The sequence below is a fragment of the Sabethes cyaneus genome, chromosome 1 (assembly GCF_943734655.1).
Source record: "Sabethes cyaneus chromosome 1, idSabCyanKW18_F2, whole genome shotgun sequence".
In the NCBI taxonomy this organism is placed as follows: domain Eukaryota; kingdom Metazoa; phylum Arthropoda; class Insecta; order Diptera; family Culicidae; genus Sabethes; species Sabethes cyaneus.
In genome coordinates, this window is record NC_071353.1 from 16704749 (window position 1) to 16726237 (window position 21489).

General features: G+C 43.5%; 2 protein-coding genes across 2 annotated transcripts in view; one reads left to right on the plus strand and one right to left on the minus strand.

Moving 5' to 3' along the window:
- LOC128732791 (intraflagellar transport protein 81 homolog) overlaps positions 1–18667 on the plus strand; it is a 29217-nt gene extending 10550 nt beyond the window's left edge. Inside the window, exon 3 of the mRNA XM_053826167.1 lies at positions 18209–18667. Within this exon, the coding sequence (XP_053682142.1) occupies positions 18209–18667 (459 nt within the window). The remainder of the gene's footprint in view (positions 1–18208) is intronic.
- Positions 18668–18775: 108 nt separating this feature from the next.
- LOC128742229 (protein asunder) lies at positions 18776–21088 on the minus strand. Its single transcript, XM_053838520.1, has 4 exons — positions 20993–21088; positions 20379–20933; positions 19878–20320; positions 18776–19816 (listed from the first exon to the last, which is right to left on the minus strand). Exons 2-4 carry the CDS (start codon positions 20917–20919, stop codon positions 18797–18799), a joined length of 2004 nt encoding a protein of 667 aa, XP_053694495.1. The 5' UTR covers positions 20920–20933; positions 20993–21088; the 3' UTR covers positions 18776–18796.
- Between the last annotated feature and the right edge of the window lie 401 nt (positions 21089–21489).

Here is a 21489-nt window from a genome sequence, read left to right on the forward strand (position 1 = left end):
TCTGTCTGTCTGTCTGTCTGTCTGTCTGTCTGTCTGTCTGTCTGTCTGTCTGTCTGTCTGTCTGTCTGTCTGTCTGTCTGTCTGTCTGTCTGTCTGTCTGTCTGTCTGTCTGTCTGTCTGTCTGTCTGTCTGTCTGTCTGTCTGTCTGTCTGTCTGTCTGTCTGTCTGTCTGTCTGTCTGTCTGTCTGTCTGTCTGTCTGTCTGTCTGTCTGTCTGTCTGTCTGTCTGTCTGTCTGTCTGTCTGTCTGTCTGTCTGTCTGTCTGTCTGTCTGTCTGTCTGTCTGTCTGTCTGTCTGTCTGTCTGTCTGTCTGTCTGTCTGTCTGTCTGTCTGTCTGTCTGTCTGTCTGTCTGTCTGTCTGTCTGTCTGTCTGTCTGTCTGTCTGTCTGTCTGTCTGTCTGTCTGTCTGTCTGTCTGTCTGTCTGTCTGTCTGTCTGTCTGTCTGTCTGTCTGTCTGTCTGTCTGTCTGTCTGTCTGTCTGTCTGTCTGTCTGTCTGTCTGTCTGTCTGTCTGTCTGTCTGTCTGTCTGTCTGTCTGTCTGTCTGTCTGTCTGTCTGTCTGTCTGTCTGTCTGTCTGTCTGTCTGTCTGTCTGTCTGTCTGTCTGTCTGTCTGTCTGTCTGTCTGTCTGTCTGTCTGTCTGTCTGTCTGTCTGTCTGTCTGTCTGTCTGTCTGTCTGTCTGTCTGTCTGTCTGTCTGTCTGTCTGTCTGTCTGTCTGTCTGTCTGTCTGTCTGTCTGTCTGTCTGTCTGTCTGTCTGTCTGTCTGTCTGTCTGTCTGTCTGTCTGTCTGTCTGTCTGTCTGTCTGTCTGTCTGTCTGTCTGTCTGTCTGTCTGTCTGTCTGTCTGTCTGTCTGTCTGTCTGTCTGTCTGTCTGTCTGTCTGTCTGTCTGTCTGTCTGTCTGTCTGTCTGTCTGTCTGTCTGTCTGTCTGTCTGTCTGTCTGTCTGTCTGTCTGTCTGTCTGTCTGTCTGTCTGTCTGTCCTGTGTTCCTTATAGAATCAAAAACTACTGAACCAATCGGCGTGAAAATTTGCATGTAGAGGTTTTTGGGGCCAGGAAAGGTTTTAGTGATGGTTAGAGACCCCTCCCCCCACTAAGAGGGGGGGCTCCCATACAAATGAAACACAAATTTCTGCATAACTCGAGAACTAATCAAGCAAATAGAACGAAATTTGGCATGTGGGTGTTTTCGGTGACAAGAATTTATTCTAGGGTAATTTGAGACCCCTCCCCTCTTTATAAGGGGAATTATAACTCCTCTCCCCTTTAAGAGGGGGGGTTTCCATACAAATTTCCTCATAACTCGAGAACTAATCAAGCAAATGGAACCAAATTTGGCAAGTTTTCGAGGGCAAGAAAATTTTCTATGTTGAATTAGGACCCCTCCTCACTTTAAGAGGGGGGGCTCCTGTACAAATGAAATACCAATTTCCTCATAACTCGAGAACTAATCAAGCAAATGGAACCAAATTTGGCATGTGTGTGTTTTTGGAGACAAAATTTTTTTCTATGATGAGTTGGGACCCCTCCCCACTTTAAGTGGGGGGGGGGGGGGCTCCTATACAAACGAAATACAAATTTCCTTATAACTCGAGAGCTAATCCAGCAAATGGAACCAAATTTGGCATGTAGGTGTTTTTGGAGGCAAGAATTTTTTCTATGATGAATAAGAACCTCTCCCCACTTTAGGATGGGGGGCTCCTATACAAATGAAATACAAATTTCCTCATAACTCGAGAACTAATCAAGCAAATAGAACCAAATTTGGCATGTGGGTGTTTTCGGTGACAAGAATTTATTCTATGGTAAATTGAGACCCCTCCCTCTTTATAAGAGGAATTATAACTCCTCTCCCCTTTAAGAGGGGGGGCTTCCATACAAATTTCCTCATAACTCGAGAACTAATCAAGCAAATGCAACCAAATTTGGCATGTGAAGGTTTTCGAGAGCAAGACAATTTTCTATGGTGAATTAGGACCCCTCCCCACTTTAAGAGGAGGGGCTCCCATACAAATGAAATACAAATTTCCTCATAACTCGAGAACTAATCAAGCGAATTGAACCAAATTTGGCATATGTGTGTTTTTGGAGACAATTTTTTTTTCAATGATGAATTGGAACCCATCCCCACTTTAGGAGGGGGGGTCCTATACAAACGAAATACAAATTTCCTCATAACTCGAGAACTAATCCAGCAAATGGAACCAAATTTGGCGTGTAGGTGTTTTTGGAGGCAAGAATTTTTTCTGTGATGAATTAGGACCTATTCCCATATTAGGAGGGGGGGCTCCAATACAAATGAAATACAAATTTCCCCATAACTCGAGAACTAATCAAGCAAATAGAACCAAATTCGGCATGTGGAGGTTTTTGGAGGCAAAAATATTTTCTACGGTGAATTAGGATCCTTCCACACTTCAAGAGGGGGGGCTTCTACACAAATGAAATACAAATTTCCTCATAATTCAAGAACTAATCAAGCAAATGGAACCATATTTGGCATGTGGGTGTTTTTGGAGGCAACCATTTTTCGCATTATGAATTAGGACTTCTTACCTTTTTAGGAGGGGGGGGGGCTCCCATTCAAACGAAATACAAATTTGCTCATAACTTTAGAACTAATCAAGCAAATGGAACCAAATTTGACATGTGAGAGTTTTAGATGGCAGAATTTTTTTTCTGTGGTGTATTACGACCCCTTTCCCTTTTAAGAGGGTGGGCTCCCATACAAATGAAATACCTTATGAAATACCTTTCCTTATAATTTGAGTACTAATCAAGCAAATGGAACCAAATTTAGCATGTAGGAGATTTTTGAGTCTTGAATTTATTTTGATAGTTAGAGACCTCTCACCCCTGTGGTAGGGGGATATGGACTCTCATACAAATAAAACAGAAATTTTTGCGAAACTCAAAAACTAATCCAACTCGAGAAATTCGAGACTCTTCCATAAAACATTAATCAATAACAAGACCACAAAAACTATCTATAGTAACACTAGATCATTCAGGACGAGCCGGTCGCGAGTGTTGCCGGTGACCCGCCGTCGGAAGCGCCGCCCACTGGGGGGCTTGCAAAACTCGAGATAGTGACAAAGATCATCCGAGATTCATGATTTATGTACAACACAGGTTAATTTGTGGCAATACGAAGTTTGTCGGGTCAGCTAGTAGCTCTATAAAACTAACAGATTTATTGCGGTTTGATAAGTTACCGCGATAAGATCAATTGTGATTGATGCGCCATTTTGTATTGCTACGGCACACTTACTTACTTACTTAATTGGTCTAACGTCGTACGACAAGGCCTGCGTAGAATAATTACTCCATCTGTTTCGGTCCATGGCAACTGATCTCCAGTTCCGCGGTCACCCAGTGCTCGCCAGATCTCGCTCCTCCTGGTCTAGCCACCTCGCTCGCTGTGCCCCTCTTCGTCTTGTTCCTACCGGATTAGATGCGAAAACCATTTTTGCAGGATAGTTGTCCGGCATTCCTGCCCAACGTATCCGTCCAGTTTAAACCACTTTCTGAATACTTGGTACGCCGTAGAGACGCGCGAGCTCGTGGTTCATTTTTCGTCTCCATACACCGTTCACACTTGCACTCTGCCAAAGATGGTTCTTAGCTTAGCACCCACCGTTCAGCACTCCGAGTGCTCGGAGGTCCTCATCTAGCAGTGTCTACGTTTTGTGCCCGTAGAGGACAACCGGTCTAATTAGCGTTTTGTACAGTGTGCACTTTGTACGGGGGCTCAAATTGTTCGACCGCAAGTGTTTGTGGCGTCCGTAGTAGGCCCGACTTCCGCTGATAATACGTCTTTTAATCTCACGGCTGGTATTGTTGTCTCTGTTGCCAGTGAGCCAAGGTATACGAAGTCGTCGACTACTTCGAACTCATCCCCGTCGATTACCACGGTACTGTCCAAGCGGGCCCTGTCGCGTTCTGCCGTTCTGCTCAAATGTTCTGCCGACAGCATCCACGTCGTCAGCAAAGCAGATAAATTGACTGGATTTAGTGAAAATCGTGCCCCGCATTTCGATCGCCGCTCGCCTTATAACACCTTCAAGCGCAATGTTGAATAGCAGGCAGGAAAGACCATCTCCTTGTCGAAGTCCCCTGCGAGATTCGAATGGGTCCGACAATCCACCCGAGATTCTCACACAGCACTGGATCCCATCCATCGTAGCCATTATAAGTCTAGTAAGCTTACCCGGAAAGCCGTTTTCGTCCAAAATTTTCCATAGCTCTTGTCGGTTTACGCTATCATATGCGGCTTTGAAATCGATGAACAGGTGGTGCATGGGGACTCGGAATTCGCGGCACTTCTGGAGGATCTGCCGCAGGGTGAAGATTTGGTCCGTTGTAGACTGACCCTCCATGAAGCCGGCCTGGTAACTTCCCACAAATCTATTGGCTGTTGGCGATAGTCGCTGAAAGATGACTTGGGACAGCACTTTGTAGGCGGCATTCAGGATAGTGATTGCTCGGTAGTTCTCACAATCCAGCTTATCACCTTTCTTGTAGATAGGGCAGATAATTCCGTCTTTCCACTCCTCCGGAAGTCGTTCCGTATCCCAAATCTTGGCAATCAGTTGATGCAGACAGCCGGCCAATTTGCCCGGGCCCATTTTAATAAGTTCCGCTCCAATGCCATCCTTTCCCGCTGCTTTGTTGTTCTTCAGCCGCTGGACGGCTTCTTTAACTTCGCTTATTGGTGGGGGTGGCACATCTTCGTTGCTTGCTACACCAACGTGGTCACTTCCTCCGCTATTATGGTCTTCCGCCTGCACGCCATTCAGGTGTTCATCGTAGTGCTGCTTCCACCTTTCGATCACCGCACGGTCGTCAGTCAAGATACCTCCATCTTTATCTTTGCACATTTCGGCCCGCGGCACGAAGCCTTTGCGAGAACGCCACACTTATGGTAACTTTATAAGAGACGTGGTGCAGCCAACAAGTTTTAACGTAATAATATATGCAACCACAATAAATTTGCTTTATTAGCAGTTTTATTATGGTTTTCTAGCTAGCCATAAGTGTGTTTGGACTCGTATCCTCTTGGTATTGCGCAATACCACAATAAACCCAGAGGTAATGATTAATACCGCAATAAAACCTTTATAAAATTCAAGTAAAGCCAAGTGGCTTTCGAATTGTTACTTGGGCGTGCTGCTCCATTATAAAATCACATCAAAATATAAACTTTCATTTTTTCAATTTAAAAATAAATTATTTTTTGGCTGCATAAAGGTTGGTGAGGCGTTGGTTAAGCGACTGAAAAAGCATTGCAAAACTATTTCTCGTTCTAAAAATAAAATTGACAGTATTATAATTGCTTAACAAGTGTTTTTTCCTGCCTTAAACAGAATAGGTTGTATAAGTTCTACAAATTTCGGCTGAATAAGTATTGTAGAATTGTTTATATAAATTTTATACGATGCATATTCAGCTTCGGCTGAGTAATAATCCTAAGTAACCATAAGCATTAATCCAAAACCGTATATTGGAAATAATTCTGCATCCCTGATGTCAAACTTTTGTATATTAGCAATCTTAATGCTTATAAAACGTATATTAACATTGTTGATGCATAGAAGCATTAACGTAAATCAAGTATAATCAATATAAATAGAATGCCAGTGCCGCTGGTGTTTCATGGATATTTTGGTGGCAAACATGTTGCTGGTTCGTGTCTTGGATACGGGAACAACATTGTCAAATTGCCCAATAGAAAATTTTCCTGTCGATGAAATACCCCAAAACGATCAAATCGGGTGATTTATCCTACGTGATTTACGGATAGGCAGAAGGATTTTTTATTGTGTTGCCTTTTTAGTTTGACAATCAGATTCCCGTTTCGAATCGATCACTCACACATATGCGCATACAATGTAAATACATAATTTTCAAATGTGTGATGTTTACCACGAGCACTGCGGCGACACTGGCATTCTATATATATTGATTCTACTGTAAATCAGCATTAAAGAAAGCAATATATGCGCATATAGTTGTTACGTTGCATTTAGTCAATTGCATTAAAACGAGCCGTAAGTGTTAATAAACGGCTTGTACTTGACTTCTTATTTTGCTATTCTATACGGCCACTATTCGTGCCTTTTTCTACCTAACGGATGCCGTCTTCTTCTACCCTATTGGTAATGCAGGACAAGTAGCTTTGATATGAAAGAGAATACCATCAAGATTTAAATACGACTAATTTCAATTCACTCAATCACGTCCGCTATGGTTTAGATAGCAAAGGGTTAAAGGAAACGAATAAAGGTTGCATGACTAACTTCCCGGTTCGAGCCCTGTTACATTGCTCAGCATTTCAAAAAATGGTTCTGTTTATCCTGCTCGCCTTGAGATGCAGCAAAAAAAAATCGCTTGCTTTTTTAGTTTTTTTAAATCCCGACCGAATCTATTTTTATTTTCCATAACAAGCAAACGATATGCCGTCGATACTTTTTCGATACGTCGATAATGTAGACAAAATGACATTTCGATTAAGCCTCAAACAAACACTAATAATGTTTATTGAATGCTTGTGGCGTAGCATTTTAATAACCCGCTATTTAGCCTTTTTAGCATTATGTGAGTTCTACAGAAGTATATACAGCAAAATAAGCTTTTATTCATAGTTCTGTATGCTTATAGGTACAATGTTGTCAAAGGACTAGTGTTTAGTGCTTACTGGTTACTTGGGATGGATGCTAAAATGTTTAATCAGCGCATAAAAGTTTCGTGGGAGGCTGTTCATTAAGATGACAAATCGTTTATTCAGCTAATATAGCACGATTATTGAGCATATTAACGGGTCGTGGAGAGGTTGAAGATGCGCCTAATCTGCTTGTGGCATAGCTGATTTACAGCGCATTCATTGGCTGCTTAAACACTTATAGAATACATAAGCCTTTGCTTAAATTTATTCAGCGTCTGCCACCTGTATTCAGAGTTAAATCAGCTGTAATCAAATCAGTAGCATTTTGCCGTATTTCAACGAAAGGTGTGGCGGACTATTTTTGACGGAGTACAAACGGAAAGCGAAAAGTAGCGTAGGCGTATGAACCACAATTTGCAGGCACTATTTCGAGAGATTTCCATCGGACACCTGACGAAAGCTGGGAACCAACGGTGGGCCGGCCACGTCGCAAGGATATTGTACCGGACGATTGTGTAGTAAAATCCGCTCTCTTCGGGAACTCCTCCGGCACCAGGAATAGAGGGGCCCAACGTGCTAGATAAGATAACTTGACCAGGTTAAAGCCGACTTGCGTGTGTTAAGACGCTCAACGCATTGGCGACGAGTAGCCCAGGACCGAGTACAGTGGAGAGCAATTATTGATACGGCAAGAGCCACAGCTGGTCTCGGTTGGTAGAAATGAAAAAAGAATGCCAAAATAAAAAATGAAATTCCCAGCGTCTTAGCATACCTTGAACTTCGGTACAATATTTCGTTTTACAAAATTCATTAAAATGCCGTTCATTGAGTATTAAACCAGATAAATTTCGATCATTTTTTCATGGAATTGCTGTTTGAAAAGCAGAATAAATATGAAATTCAGAATGTTGCATGATTAATAAATGTCGATGAAAAGAATTAGAGTTTTAGCTTTAGTCAATATTTAACTTACAGTCTTAATGTAAAATAATAATGTTTACTTCGAGGATATATAATGCGTAGTCTACAATTCCATAAGCATAATAAAACTCTGCGTTTGCGAATGATAGAAGTTATTAGAATAGAAATAGTTCATCGGAATCGGCACCCAATGTCATTGGCTATTGTGTTGACGTTTTTTCGCATTGCACTACCTATTATAATCCTCGAGCTGGTTTGTGCAAGTTCTGGATGAACTTGGCTGGATGAAAAACAGTTCGAAAGGAAACCGACCATCTGCTCGGATCAGTCAGCTACGAAAAGCAATCCTCTTTTACCTGGTGCAGCCGAAACGGAAATCGAACAATTAGGTACTGCCAAAGAGGAATGTCAACTATTAACGAAGGGCCGCCAGAATGTGGGATGATCATCCTATATTGTGCCTGATATCACCAAGCTATGAGTAAAAATATACAATACAAAAGTTTTACAAATTTCTACTTTACGTAACTTAGATTTTGTCAACGTGTCAATTTTTTTTAAACAATTGATAGGGTTTCTTACAGCATAATCACGCGAAAGGTTATGGATCAAACATTCAAGTAATCTATGATATATTTTGAATATTCTTTGTATCAAAACTAAAAAAAATCCTGAGCGCAGGATCGGTTTGCACGGTGCAATTCCTTGAATAAATCATAAACATTACACCTCACCTCTCACGATCTTTGGTTCTATTTACCCTCCCTCTAGTAGTAGAGTACCGTCTTGGTTCCAACTTCGAATAGTAGCAGTTTTTGAACATTTTTCTGTGCAAATGTAATTTTACTCAACGTAATGTTCGTTAGAATGACGCCTTTCTGTTAACCCTTTATAAGGCCGTGGCAATAAAATTGCCACCAACGAAAAATATTTGTTTTGCGTCTATAATGACATCAACATAATTATAGAAGCAAAATAAAAATTTTTTGTTGGTGGCAATATAGTTGCCACTGCCTTATAAAAGGTTAATGTAATTGCACGTTATATTTCTATTAGCAAATTTTTAATTCAAGTGATCGAATTTCGAATCTGAACGGTAAATCACATTGCAGCAAACCTCTCAAGTGAAAGCGTCCTGGGAATTTTCTGAAACATCCACCCACTGCACTCAGAATTCCTGTGCACATTGATTGCCACGAATCCGTGCAGTGCAGGAAGCGAGGAAAAAAAGAGAAACAGCAGAAAAAAAATCCCTTCAAAGCAGGTCAAAAAAGCCAACCCATCGAACTCTCCGTCGAAGAGGAGACAATAAAATGTTCGACAACATGTGTTTCCCGAAAAGCGACCTTCGTTGCGATACCTTTGCCTTGCTATTCCAATACGGGTGATCCTTTTTTTTACTGCTTTCAGTGCGTTCTGCTTCACCGACCGACCCAAGCAGCAGGAGCAGGTCAAAACTGATCTCAGTCAAATCTCTGCCATCATTCGTTGCGGTTCTGCCGCCCGGCTGTTTCCGTTCAACTACTACAGCTCAAGTAAAATTGTGTAACAAAAAAAAACCAGTGCAGCAACAAGCTAACGGTAAAAATTCATAACAAACTAAACAACCCAAAGTGTTTGCCAAAATGAAATTCAAGCGTGGCGAGTTGCCGAAGAAAATTAACCGATCGTTAAAGCGCATGGCCAAACTGAACCTGCTGACGGTGCTGAACGAAAATGTCGCCAAACCCATCCAAACGTTTTTCCGCAACGAGCTGGTCGAGGTGCATCGCAACAAGATCAAGGCGGAATATCACTTCTGCTCGAATTACAGTGCCACGACCGGCGGGGGTTCGAAATCGCGTCACAAGAGAAAACCGAAGAAGATAATCAAGTGTATTGAGTTCTCATGCAAAGAGTACAGTCCGGATAAGCCAACGCTTCGTGATCAGCTGAAGCAACTGACGATCGAGCATAATCCTTCGGACGCGTTGGTGGGGGACCTGCTAACGATCATGAAGCGGAACGGTGTTGCAGTGCCAGAAAACACTCAGGACCTGTTGCGAAGCTACGACAATTTCGACATTATTCCAATGTCGGTCGGACGATATCTTAACTTTGGCGTAAAACGTTCAATCACCAACTATCTGCAAAGGTTTGTGGATGAATCTAACCACTGGTTCATGAAGCTGTTGTTCATGGATTTGGCCTTCTACGTCGTGAAATCAGAAAAAGTTGAAGGAGTCCAGCTGCCGCAGTACATGATCATTCTAGGTAAACTCTCCATCCAACTGGACGAACCCTTCGTGATCGGAATCTATCAGGGGGCGTTTCCAACGCCAACTATTGCGAACGAAATCCTTCGACCGCTGGTCGATGAACTTAAATCGTTCGAAAACAGTCATTTTGAGCTGGATGATCGATCGTATGCAGTCACGATTCGAGCCGTTTTATGCGACCCCATCGCTAACAGTTTGGTAACGTGCACATCGCTGCCAAACTCGCAGTTTGGTTGCAGTAAATGCAACCAAAAAGGCCAACTTCAGTTCAACGAAGGTATCACCAGCTTCCCGCCGAACTCCAATCTGGCTTCCATGCGAACCGATGAGGATTTTGTTTACTGCCTCCAGAATGGTCATCACGTTGGCGTACCGATCCTTAGTGAGCTTAACCTGGAACTCAAATCAAAGTTTGTGATCGACTACAAGTACGTTGTTTGTGAAGGAGTAATGAAACGTCTCATGAACCTATGGCTAACGGGTAAACTAGACTACCGTTTAAATAAAGAGTCTGTTCGCCGTGTCTCTGCTGAGTTGCTGGTCATGGGAAAAAGTTGTCCTCGAGAATTTCGACAAAAACCGAAAAGTCTAGAGCAGCTTCAGGATTGGGATTCCTACGATTGGCGACAGTTTCTCCTGTATTATTCACCAATAGTTCTGAAAAACTATCTCCCTCAAAAGTACTACATTCATTTCCTGTATCTGCACCTTGCCATTCGGATACTGATCAGTCCGGAATTATTGGTCCAGTGCGCTGCATACGTTGCTGGTCAGCTGCTGAACACTTTTGTTGCGGATTATTCTGTCTTATACGGATCGCACCTGATAGATTACAACGTCCATAATCTGCTGCACTTCGAGGAGGTCAACATACGAGCTGCGCCGATGTGCCGTATGAACGGTTATATGTACGATCGCCAGATGGATGCCATTCTGAAGACGATCAGGACCGACTCGGAGATTCGACTGGAAGAGCTTGGCACCGTAGTATTTGACAACACCAGTGCGATCGTAGAGAACCGACTCAACGAGTACCGCCAGCAGTACCCTCGGTTGGAACATTCCAACGAAGGTCCGGTCCTGTTGATGAACGCGAACGTCACTCTGACGGCAAATGAACCGGACAACTACGTTATTACGAAAGAAGGTGTGGTAATGATCGAGCACATCTTTCGGGACGACCAAAACGCGACGGAAATCGTGATCGTCGGTCGTCGGTTTACCGACGTTACCGTCCTGTATCAGGCACCGGTTACGGAGCAGAAACTGCTTTTGGTGGGCGACTTGTCGCCGGTTTGTACTCTCGCGGCCAGTGAGATAAAGATGAAGGGCGTGAAAGTGGACACCTCCCGAGGTACGTGCATACTGCCGTTGGTAGTGTAGGACGTTCGTTCGAGCTGATGATGAAGTCGTACAACGCTTGATGTGATAAATTATGTACAGTTTAGCTTATCGCAAAGTAATTGTAAATATCATGTTAGTAATTTATGTAGTGTATAATAAAATAAGTGACTGATAAGTATGTAATCGTTGCATTTTAATTTTTATATAGTTGGATGGCTGAATATTTTTGGTACCGCTGGTTTAGATTGCAATGGTTCTAGTATCTAGTTTGCAATATGGTTTTTGTTGAAAAACGCAATCATCGTGACCAGAATGGTGTTTCACAGTTCGATCCAGTCCACTTCTATCACCGCCAAGGGGAGCACCTTATAGACAGAATTCAGCAACGTAATTCCTCGATAGTTTTTACACTCGAGTCGATGCCCCTTTTTAAAAATTGGGCAAATGAGTCCATCCAACCACTCCTCCAGGTTTTTAGAAGTTCAGCCGGGCTACCGTCCTTACCAGCAGCCTTACCGTTTTTTAGCTCACTGATTGCCTTCTTAACCTCCTCCTGTGTTGGTGGCTCCACAGCTTGGCCATCGCTCCCAATTCTTATCCTGTACCTGCTGATCTTCGTGTTTACTTCTCTATTCAACAGCATCTGGAAATACTCTTCCACCTGGCTGCTACGGTTATTTTGTCAGTAAGCAGGTTGCCTGCACTATCATCGCACATCACAAGCATGGCAAAATTCTTCCACCTGACCGTTTTATAGAAACTCCGTGTGTCGTTGCTGGCGAACCTCTCCTCTGAACCGGAGAGCACGTGCTCTTCGTACTGGCGTTTTTTAGACGGTGGGTTCTACCAAAAAGGGTGGGGTCTGGGAATTCTGCAGAGGATTCACACAGAATACCTTGCTTATAGAAGCAGGATTCTTATAGGAGAATCTAAGAGTTGAATCCCAGGGATAGCTATCACTTGGTACGGAAACGCCTGCACTAGGAAATAAGAATCCTCTGGATTCTAAAAGCAGGAATCCTAGTCTCTCGCTTTTTTTTCTTTGTTCTGACGTGCAGGCGCAGTAAGCTACTCATATATATTGAACTGTTGAGATCCTATCATTTATAAAATCAGCTTATTTGATACTTGCAATTTTGCATGTAATTAACCCTATAACTTAAAATCGGCAGAAATATAAATGGGTGATATATGAGGAAAACGCTGCAGTGGCGACAAAGATGCACAGTGGTACTTATCAGAATGTGGATAGTGCTTTTCCAGGTTCGATGAAGGACGGTCAGTGAAGAATCAAATATTCACGCTGCGGCAGATCCTCCAAAAAGTCCATGAATACAGAATTCAACGCACAATTATTTCATTGATTTCAAAGTTGCGTATGATACCATCCACCGTAAAGCATGGCCATTCTAACCTCGCAGGAGACTTTGTCAACGTGATGGTTCCTCATCCTCACTTTGCGGTATATCCCGGAGAATTGACGGAAAGTAAGGGTGGTGTTCATACGTAAGGCTGGCAAAAAAGACAAAACCATGCCTAAGGCTTTCAGGCCGATAAGTCTTACTTCAACGCTTCTTAAGCTTTATTTATTGCTATAAGTCTTCCGCCAAGGCAGTACAGACATATCTTATCTTAATTTTAAAATTTCATTCTTAAACCTAGTTTTACAAATGTTAAAATCAAACACGTGGTTCACTTCATTGAACAGCCGACAACACCAATCCAATGGATTATTCTGGCCATATTGAGTTCGATGAGCCGGAGTCCAGTGGAGAACTCGATTTCGGAGAATACGACGAGGTACATTAAAGTTAATTTCTTCCAATAGATTGCTTCAGTCGATTATTCCCATCAACCGGTCAAAGATGATTAGTCTATGAGAAGTTCGTCTTCTTTCAGCAAGCGTGCTTAGGTTTATCAGTCGACAACGATTTTCGTAGGCAGGAAGACGCAAAGGATCCTGCCATGGTGAATGACGCAAAGCAAATCGAATGAAAGAGCGTTGAATACTTTCAATTTTTTTGATATGTCCTATTTGGTACGGTGCCCGCACTGGTGCTGCGTATTCCAATATACTACGAACTAATGAACAGTATAACGTTTTTAGAGCATAGACGTCTTTGAAATCTGAAGCATTCCGTCGTACGAAGCCAAGTACAGTATAAGCTTTTGTCGCTATACTGATATGCACGTCAAATTTCAACTTAGTGTCAAGTGTAATACCCAGATCTTTGATAGAGCTGCAACGTTTCATTTCAGTTCCGTTCATTTGATATGTGAAATGTTGAGGGTTACGGAGGCGGGAAAAAGTGATTACGCTGCATTTAGATATATTTACCTCCATGCCGTTTGTAACACACCAGTGCAAAAGGTTATTCACATCTCGTTGTAGAGCATCGTGATCAAGAGAACTTGTGATGGTACGAAAATTTTTGAGATCGTCGGCGCATAGTAATTTTTCGGAATCAAGGCTATCACAGATATCATTAACGAAAAGTACGAAAATTATTGGCCCTAGAATGCTGCCTTGAGGTACTCCAGAAGGTATATCGATTGCTTCAGAAATAATGGAGGCAATCCATCGGGACCAGGTCCTTTAGAGGAATCTATCGTGGCAAGAGCGCTTGCAACTTCACCGGTCGATAATGTTATAGAAGGTAAAACAGGTTCGGCATCCGTACGTTGCTGATTGCTTCCCGTTAAGTTGTCGGAGGGTCGTTGCAGTACACAGTTTTGAAGAAATCTGCAAATAAGTTCACGGAATCTTCTGCTTTGGATGATTTTCTATCACGATAAAAAAGGTTTGATGGAATTCCTTATGAATGCTTGCAACTTTGGGCGAAATGCCAGAACAAAGAAAGCTCTTGTTTTACTTTTGATTCAACCCTTTTTATATACTCCCTGAAACAAGCATTCCGATTTGCCTTATATTGCTGTTCGAGATGATGAAGAGATTGTTTGTTTTGGTCTGATCTGTGCTTGAAAAACCATTTGCGTGCTTTCCTTAGTCGATTGCGAGAATGGTTTGATTCCGGGCTGATAAGCTGATGGAGAAAATCACGGATTACTATATCCGCAATGAGTTTTTTAAAAAACTCTCCATTACATGTAAATCAACATGCATACAAAAACGGTAAATCTACGAAAACCGCACTGCACTGCTTAGTGACGTTAATTGAGAAATCGCTCGAATATCAAGAGACCGCACTTTGTGCTTTTCTTGATATTGAAGGCGCTTTCGATAACACGTCCTTCGCGTCAATTAATACGGCTCTCTGTCAAAAGAGAATCGACCACACTACAATGAGCTAGATTCAAGCAATGCTCTCGAGCAGAGAAATTACAGCATCATTGGGAGATACGTCGGTCACGATTTCGGTGATCAGAGAATGTCCACAGGAAGGAGTTCTCTCTCCCCTGCTCTGGTCACTGGTGGCCGACGTACTCCTTCACAAGCTATCACAGCTTGGTTATGAGACCATTGCTTACGCCGACGACGTCGTACTTATCGTCAGAGGAAAGTTTGACGCAGTATTGTCAAGTCGCTTGCAAGGAGCTCTAAACACCACCATGTTATGGTGCTCACAAGAGGGACTCAATGTAAACCCCACCAAAACAGTCGTTATACCATTCACTAGGCGAAGGAAACATACCATTACTCCCCCTATACTGAATGGTGTCAGACTGGGCTTCAGTAATGAAGTCAAACACCTCGGAATAATTCTCGATAAAAAACTGAACTGGGCTGCCCACCTAGATTATGCTGTTAAGAAAGCAACTTCGGCTAACTGGGCATGTAGGTCACTGTTTGGCAAAACCTGGGAATTGAAACCTCAACGAGCCTTTTGATCATATACTGCTATAATAGCACGATCTAGGATAACCTATGCTGCAGCCGTATAGTGGCCAAAGGTAAATGAGGTGACAGCCCAAGCCAAACTAAACAAAGTTCAGCGTCTGGCCTGTCTTACAGTTACCAGTGCCATGCGTACAACACCTACTGCAACCATGGAGGCAATGCTATGCTTACTGCCTTTGCATCTTCTTGTGGAGAAGGTAGCAGAGCTCGGCGCACTGCGGTTGCAAAGGAGGAACAGATAGCTCAATGTGGAATAATGGAGGGCCCGATCTTCCATCTGGAACTGTCTGTTTTTTTACAGATGGTTCAAAAATGGGGTCCTGCGAAGGCTCCGGAGTTTACGGACCCGGCATCAGGGAAACTATCTCATTAGGAAAGTGGCCCACCGTTTTTCAAGCAGAAGTATATGCGATATACATCTGTACAACAATATGCTTGAAACGAAAGTACAGGCATGCGAAAATCGGTATCTTCACGGACAGTGAAGCAGCACTACTGGCACTCAAGTCCGCCAAATGCGTGTCCAAATTAGTTTGGGAGTGCAGCACAGCATAGAGGGAACTCTCCCGCCAAAACTAAGTTTTATTACTTTGGGTGCCCGGTCACTGCGGAATCGAGGGCAATGAATTTGCTGACAACCTAGCAATACAAGGATCAGCTCAGCAATTTATTGGTCCTGAACCGTTTCTGGGCACCTCCACTTCCGCCGTGAAAGGCGAACTGATGACATGGGAAAAGCTAGAAATAGTCTCCCGTTGGAATCAAACACAGGGTTGTAGACAAGCTAAACAGTTTATCTACCCAAACCCTGCAGTAGCTAAAAAACTACTCCATTTAACTCGTAGTGAACTACGCACAATCACGGGACTCCTAACAGGACACAGCCCCGCTCTTTATCATTTAAAGAATATCGGCAAGGTACCATCCGACACCTGCCGCTTTTGTAACTCTGAACCTGAAAGTTCAGCGCATCTGCTCTGCTATTGCGGAGCTCTTGCATTATCAAGAGGCACAACTTCTTGGGAAGTTTCCTTCTTACTCCATATCAGGTATGGAGCCTAAATGCCAAAACGGTCATTGGCTTTATAAACCATGTAGTACCGTATGAGCGGTCCGTAAACTGTGTACAGCAATCGGGGCCTGCCACAAAAGACGATCATTAAGACTGTCGCAGTGGCCTTTTAACCCAATGCCCTTCTGGCATACAAAAAAAATGTTTACATAGACATGCTTCACTGCTTCATTGTTGTGTGACGCTATGCAATTGAAGGTGACGTTGTCGGGCCTTGCCCGTAAGTACACCATACACCTGGCCATGTCCTTACGATTGTAGAACTGGGGTACGTTAGTCGAACACCTACTTTAAGAGGATGCGCAAAAACTCACGCAATCTTCATAGATGTTCATGTACCCAATAATATACGATATGAATATAATATGAATATATAATAAATGGAGCATAAATGAAGAAAAATAGAACAATCTCACCAGCAATCCGTGGAATGGAATATAACTGGGTCATTTGAGTTTCCACCAGTGCATCTAATATCCAATAATTCAATTTTTCATTGTGATATCCATGTGTATTATTTAAACTTGTCACGGCCAAAGTTTTTACTGTACAGTAGGAGGTGCTTGATGGGCTAAAACGAAACAAATCATTAGAATACCATATTAGGCTTACCTAGCCAGCTCAGCCGTATGCCCAAAATCGCAGTTTTGAAATCAGGCAGCCGGGAACCACCCAGTATCGCACCTCCTAGCTTAGCTACTCAATAGAGCATTACCGGGCATGGCCGCGTGGATGCGCTAGGTAGGGGCCTGAGATGGCAAGAGCTATGGTGGTCGCATTCTTGTTTGCCTTCCCCATTTCATACCCTCAAAATATTTAAGCACACAATATCGTCAAATGACGATCCAAACATCGATCGTTTTCCATTCGCAAATGCAATGTCCAGGCTGAAGCCTTATTTTGGGTCAGGATTGGATGTGATGCTAATAAGGCGCAAATTAGCATTTTTGGGTAGGCAAATGAGGAGTGGTTGTCAGTTTTCAGTATATACAGTTATCCCAATTAAGAACAGCACTTCTTATGAACTTAAATAACTTATTGGGACTTTCAGTCCAAATATTCAAAGGCTCCAATGCTCCGTTACTGAGGATTCTTAATATGCGTTGCCTTGACACACCACAGTCAGAGTCAGAGTCACTAGGGATGCCCATCTTCGTGGGATGATATTTACTCGGAAAGTGTCCTGTAAGCAATCCTGACATTATGGTGCGTTCTTTTTTTATTTGAACGAAGTAGGCTTTTCCTACCACTAATTATAATAAACTTGCGGTAAACAAATTTTCCTTCATAGGCATGATTTCCCACTGTTTGAATTTCCAGGGCACTTGGTGGAACCCCGCAAAATGGTTCTGAACCAATAGTTCGTGGATGACTCTTTTCTTGCTAATGTTTCAGTTTTCTCGTCTCCTTCTACCCCGGAGTGTCCTAGAACCCAGTACAAATGAATGAATCCCCTTACTAGTGTCACCTCCTGCGCGGTCACCAGCTATCTTAAATCACAAATTCATCTATCACTACTAATTCGTCGACGTCAACGATTACCGTCCATGGAAGGCGCACGTTTGTCTCCTTTGAGCCTCTTCCTTTCATGCATTTGGTCTTCGGCGCATTTATGTCTAAGGTTTTTCACAAAGCTCAAGAAAGTCGGCGGATCCAGCTTTGCGTTTGCTTCGTGCGCAATATGTACTCACGGAATACTGTTTCCAGCCGACCGGAGTAGCGCGCTTCCATCTCGCAAAGTAAACGCTTGCTATCCTCTGTCCGTAGTCTAATACATAAAGCGATTTGTAGATTTTCGTAATCTATTTTTAAGGTTACGTATCAATCATCAATGATATTGAAGATCACAGCATAAAACCGAAGAACGGCGGCCGTGGTCAACACCACAGTCTACGTCTTCTATTGTCAATCTCTTTTTTATTAGTTCTTCCAAGTCTGTCTATATCGGCGTGAACATGACCGGAAGGAGTGCACAGTTATAACAATAAGATAGTAATGATAATAACAGTAATAATAAAATTCATAACGATCTTCTCGAAAAAGGTAAAGAGATTCAAATATACTAATCGGTCGAACGTTTTCTTTCGTTGCAGTCCTACGACGCATTGATTGCCACACTGAATGCCGAATCGGCCGTAATGCAGACCAAGATCGCCGAAGCGGAAAAAGCGATTAAAACACTCGAGCAGCACTGGCAGGAATTGCAGCTGGAATACGAACGCTCGGAGTTGATGCTGGAGAAAGCCAACGAAGAGATTGTTGTCAGTGCGGAACCGCCCGGTGGAGAATCCGGTGGAAAACCGCATGCGTCACTAAAAGAAACCCTAGCGCAGCAGATTTTCGAGCAGGAAACCATCGGCAAACGGTTGCAGGAGGATAAAATTACCCTTCAAAGTGGAAAAGCACGACGGCAACGGCAGCAGGAAATGTGGAGTGATTTGCGAAATCTGTTCGATGTGAAAATTCGTTGTTTCCACGACAGCAAACAACGTGGACCGGGAGGAACTCTCTCGGTCACCAGAGGTGGAGCGGAAACTTTCACGTTGCAATGAGTAGAACGCATTTCTTTAAGTCCTACAAATAACCCCTAAAACACTAATCTTCGTCACGAAAGCAAAATGATTGCTTATTTTTCTCTCTCTAAATACCGCTAGTAGTTGAATAAAAATAAAACTTACTTCTCACTTAACGTCCGGTTGCCTACCCTGAGCGGCAGGTTCGTCCTTTACTCCGAAGTTGGGATACAGTTTGGCCACCTGGCCAGGGGGTGTACACAGTCTACCGCTAAAATCGATTCGCTTCTGACTCTGAGCTCTCTCCGTGGAAGTGAGAATATCAAACAGGGACTTCGTTCCGCTGCCTAAAGTTTTCTTACCCGACGAACGGCTGGAGCCGGCAAGCAAACTAGTCACCGCACTATCGTTAATTACCGACGACATTGAATGGGGCGGAGACATCGGGGAGTCCGTCGTCGCTCGAATCACCGATGCTCGGTGCGCCTCCGCTGCTTCGTCTTTTTCCTGTGCATCCAGTGGGTTCCTACTTCGACAATCGCGTATGCACTTGAGTACCGCTTTATGTCCGGCGGAGGTTCCACTGTGACTTACCACCAACTCCAATTCGGCCCACAGTAAACGATACTGTTCTTCTCGTTTGACACCTTTCAGTCGGTGGCCCATGTTTGGCAATGCTAACGATTCCTGGCGTGCTTCCAAGGCAGCCAGCTGGTAAATCGATTTCTGACACTGCAGTACTTCGTCTTCTGTCAGTTCCGATTTTTGCGTTAACATCAGAATCACCTCGACAAACTGACGCGCATTGTATAAGATCGTGCTACCCAGAATCAGTGGCCAGTAGCGGGAGTTTTTCGACAGCTTCGTACGCATTTTCAGTAAATGTTCATCCGGTGTCCTTTCAGGTACAGGTTTAAGGGGGACAATTCTGTGTAGCTGCATCATTTGGCCGAAATCATTAATTCGATAGTCGGTAACGCGTCCACCGCCACCTTCCGATATGGAGGGTGGATCTTCCAAGCAACTGCGAGCAGTATTGAGCGAGTGGATAAAGATTTCCCCTCCGTGGGCCGACAGCAAATGACTGGTTAGTTTGCCGCCGGACTTCTTCGGCATCTCCAGCAGTACTGAGCGACCATTCAGTAAGAAATTGATCAAGCACGAGCTTGGCCGGGAAGTGACGTCGACCTGAAAACATAAAATATAAATTGGGACACTTTTGTCTTTCACGCAAGCCCCTCGAACTTACCGGCGTTACCCGACACTGCGCCAGACAGGGTTGCATTTCCGATGAGCCACAACTTCTCGGTGTGCACCACTTCAACGTGACGGTTTCGTAGTCCGCTCCGTCCTTAACGCTATGTGGCAGTACCAGCTCCGTGCCCAGAAACACCGAGTGTGCTTTGCTGCCGTGGAAAATTTCCACATCGTAGTTTGCGCTCGAGCTAGCGTTCTGTTCCTCCTTCATCGGAATGCCGGTGACGGTTGTGCTGGCCAAATCGAAATGTGGCAGAATAAGGTGCGTTAGTTTGTTGGAGATTTTGTTCGCCTTGTTGGAGTGGATTTCCGATTTGAGGATTGGCGAGATGTCGATGAGGCTCCTATTGTTAACCATAGATTCCATATTCGATGGAAACAGGTTAATGATAACGAGATGACACTGATCGATGTTAAGATATTCCTTGTGGCTAGCTAAAAAAAACATAACAAGAATTTATAGTCCCTGCTTAAGGATGTTATTCTTACCTACCGGATATCGTATTCTGTTGTACCAATACGGTACGAAAAATATCCTCCAGGCTCTTCATGCTGGCATCATCCCGAGCAGAAGTGATGCAAATAACACGTCCTAGATTGAACACGACCTGCTCGTTGGTGCTGATTTGTTCCTTCTGAAAATCGGTCGGTTCCGCAAGAGCTTCGATGGCAGCTCGTAATCCATGGATGACCGAGTAATCGTTAGCTTGCGTTTGCCGCGGAGGCACGCCAACCATCGACATTGCATTCATAACATGCGTTAGACTTTGGGTGCTGGTATTCCATGTATTGACGATGTGGGCAGCGGTATCGCTAACGACAAACCGGATCAGCTTGCCACTGGGAAATAAGTCCCAAGCGATGCGACAATATTCGACGGATGCTTCGACCGCACATGTCCAGAGGCTTTTGCTGATAGGCGGAATGGGAATCTTGCTCTTTATGAACTCGCAATCGATTGGGGCTTCACAGGAAATGCCGAAGTACGGTGTGTGGTCCAGTACGAACACCGTCTTGTGGTTAAACTCGTTCATTGCTGAACGGGAAACTACAGGCAATTATTCTTTTGAGTTAAACGCGTTTGAAAAAGCTTACTTTTTAACATACCTTACACATCTGCCGGAACAAATCAAATTGTCGATGTAAATATTAATTAATATAGAAAATTAGTTTTATTTACACTGTTTATCTACCGTGCACCGTCCACTGTCGCTGTCGGTGTCCGTGGTTGCTTGTTGATCGAAAAGGTTCGAAACTGCATTGTCGGTAACTGACAGTTCGGACAGTTCATTCCATCCAACAGGGTGACACTCCAGATGCTAAAGAAAAACATACAGCCTGAATTCGTTAATTGGGCCATGACTGCACTCCAGCTGATTCGCTAATTGGGCCGACTGACAGTTGTTAGAAATTTCTAAACTCGAAAATTCCATACAATTTTGACATTCAAGTTGTCACATAGCCCAATTAGCGAACACCCAACTAACGAACCGCCCAATTAACGAACCACCAATTAACGAAACTTTGCTGTAACGAAACTTTGCTGTATACGTATACAACGGAAGGGTGACAGACATACCACATACATACACACATACCACAGC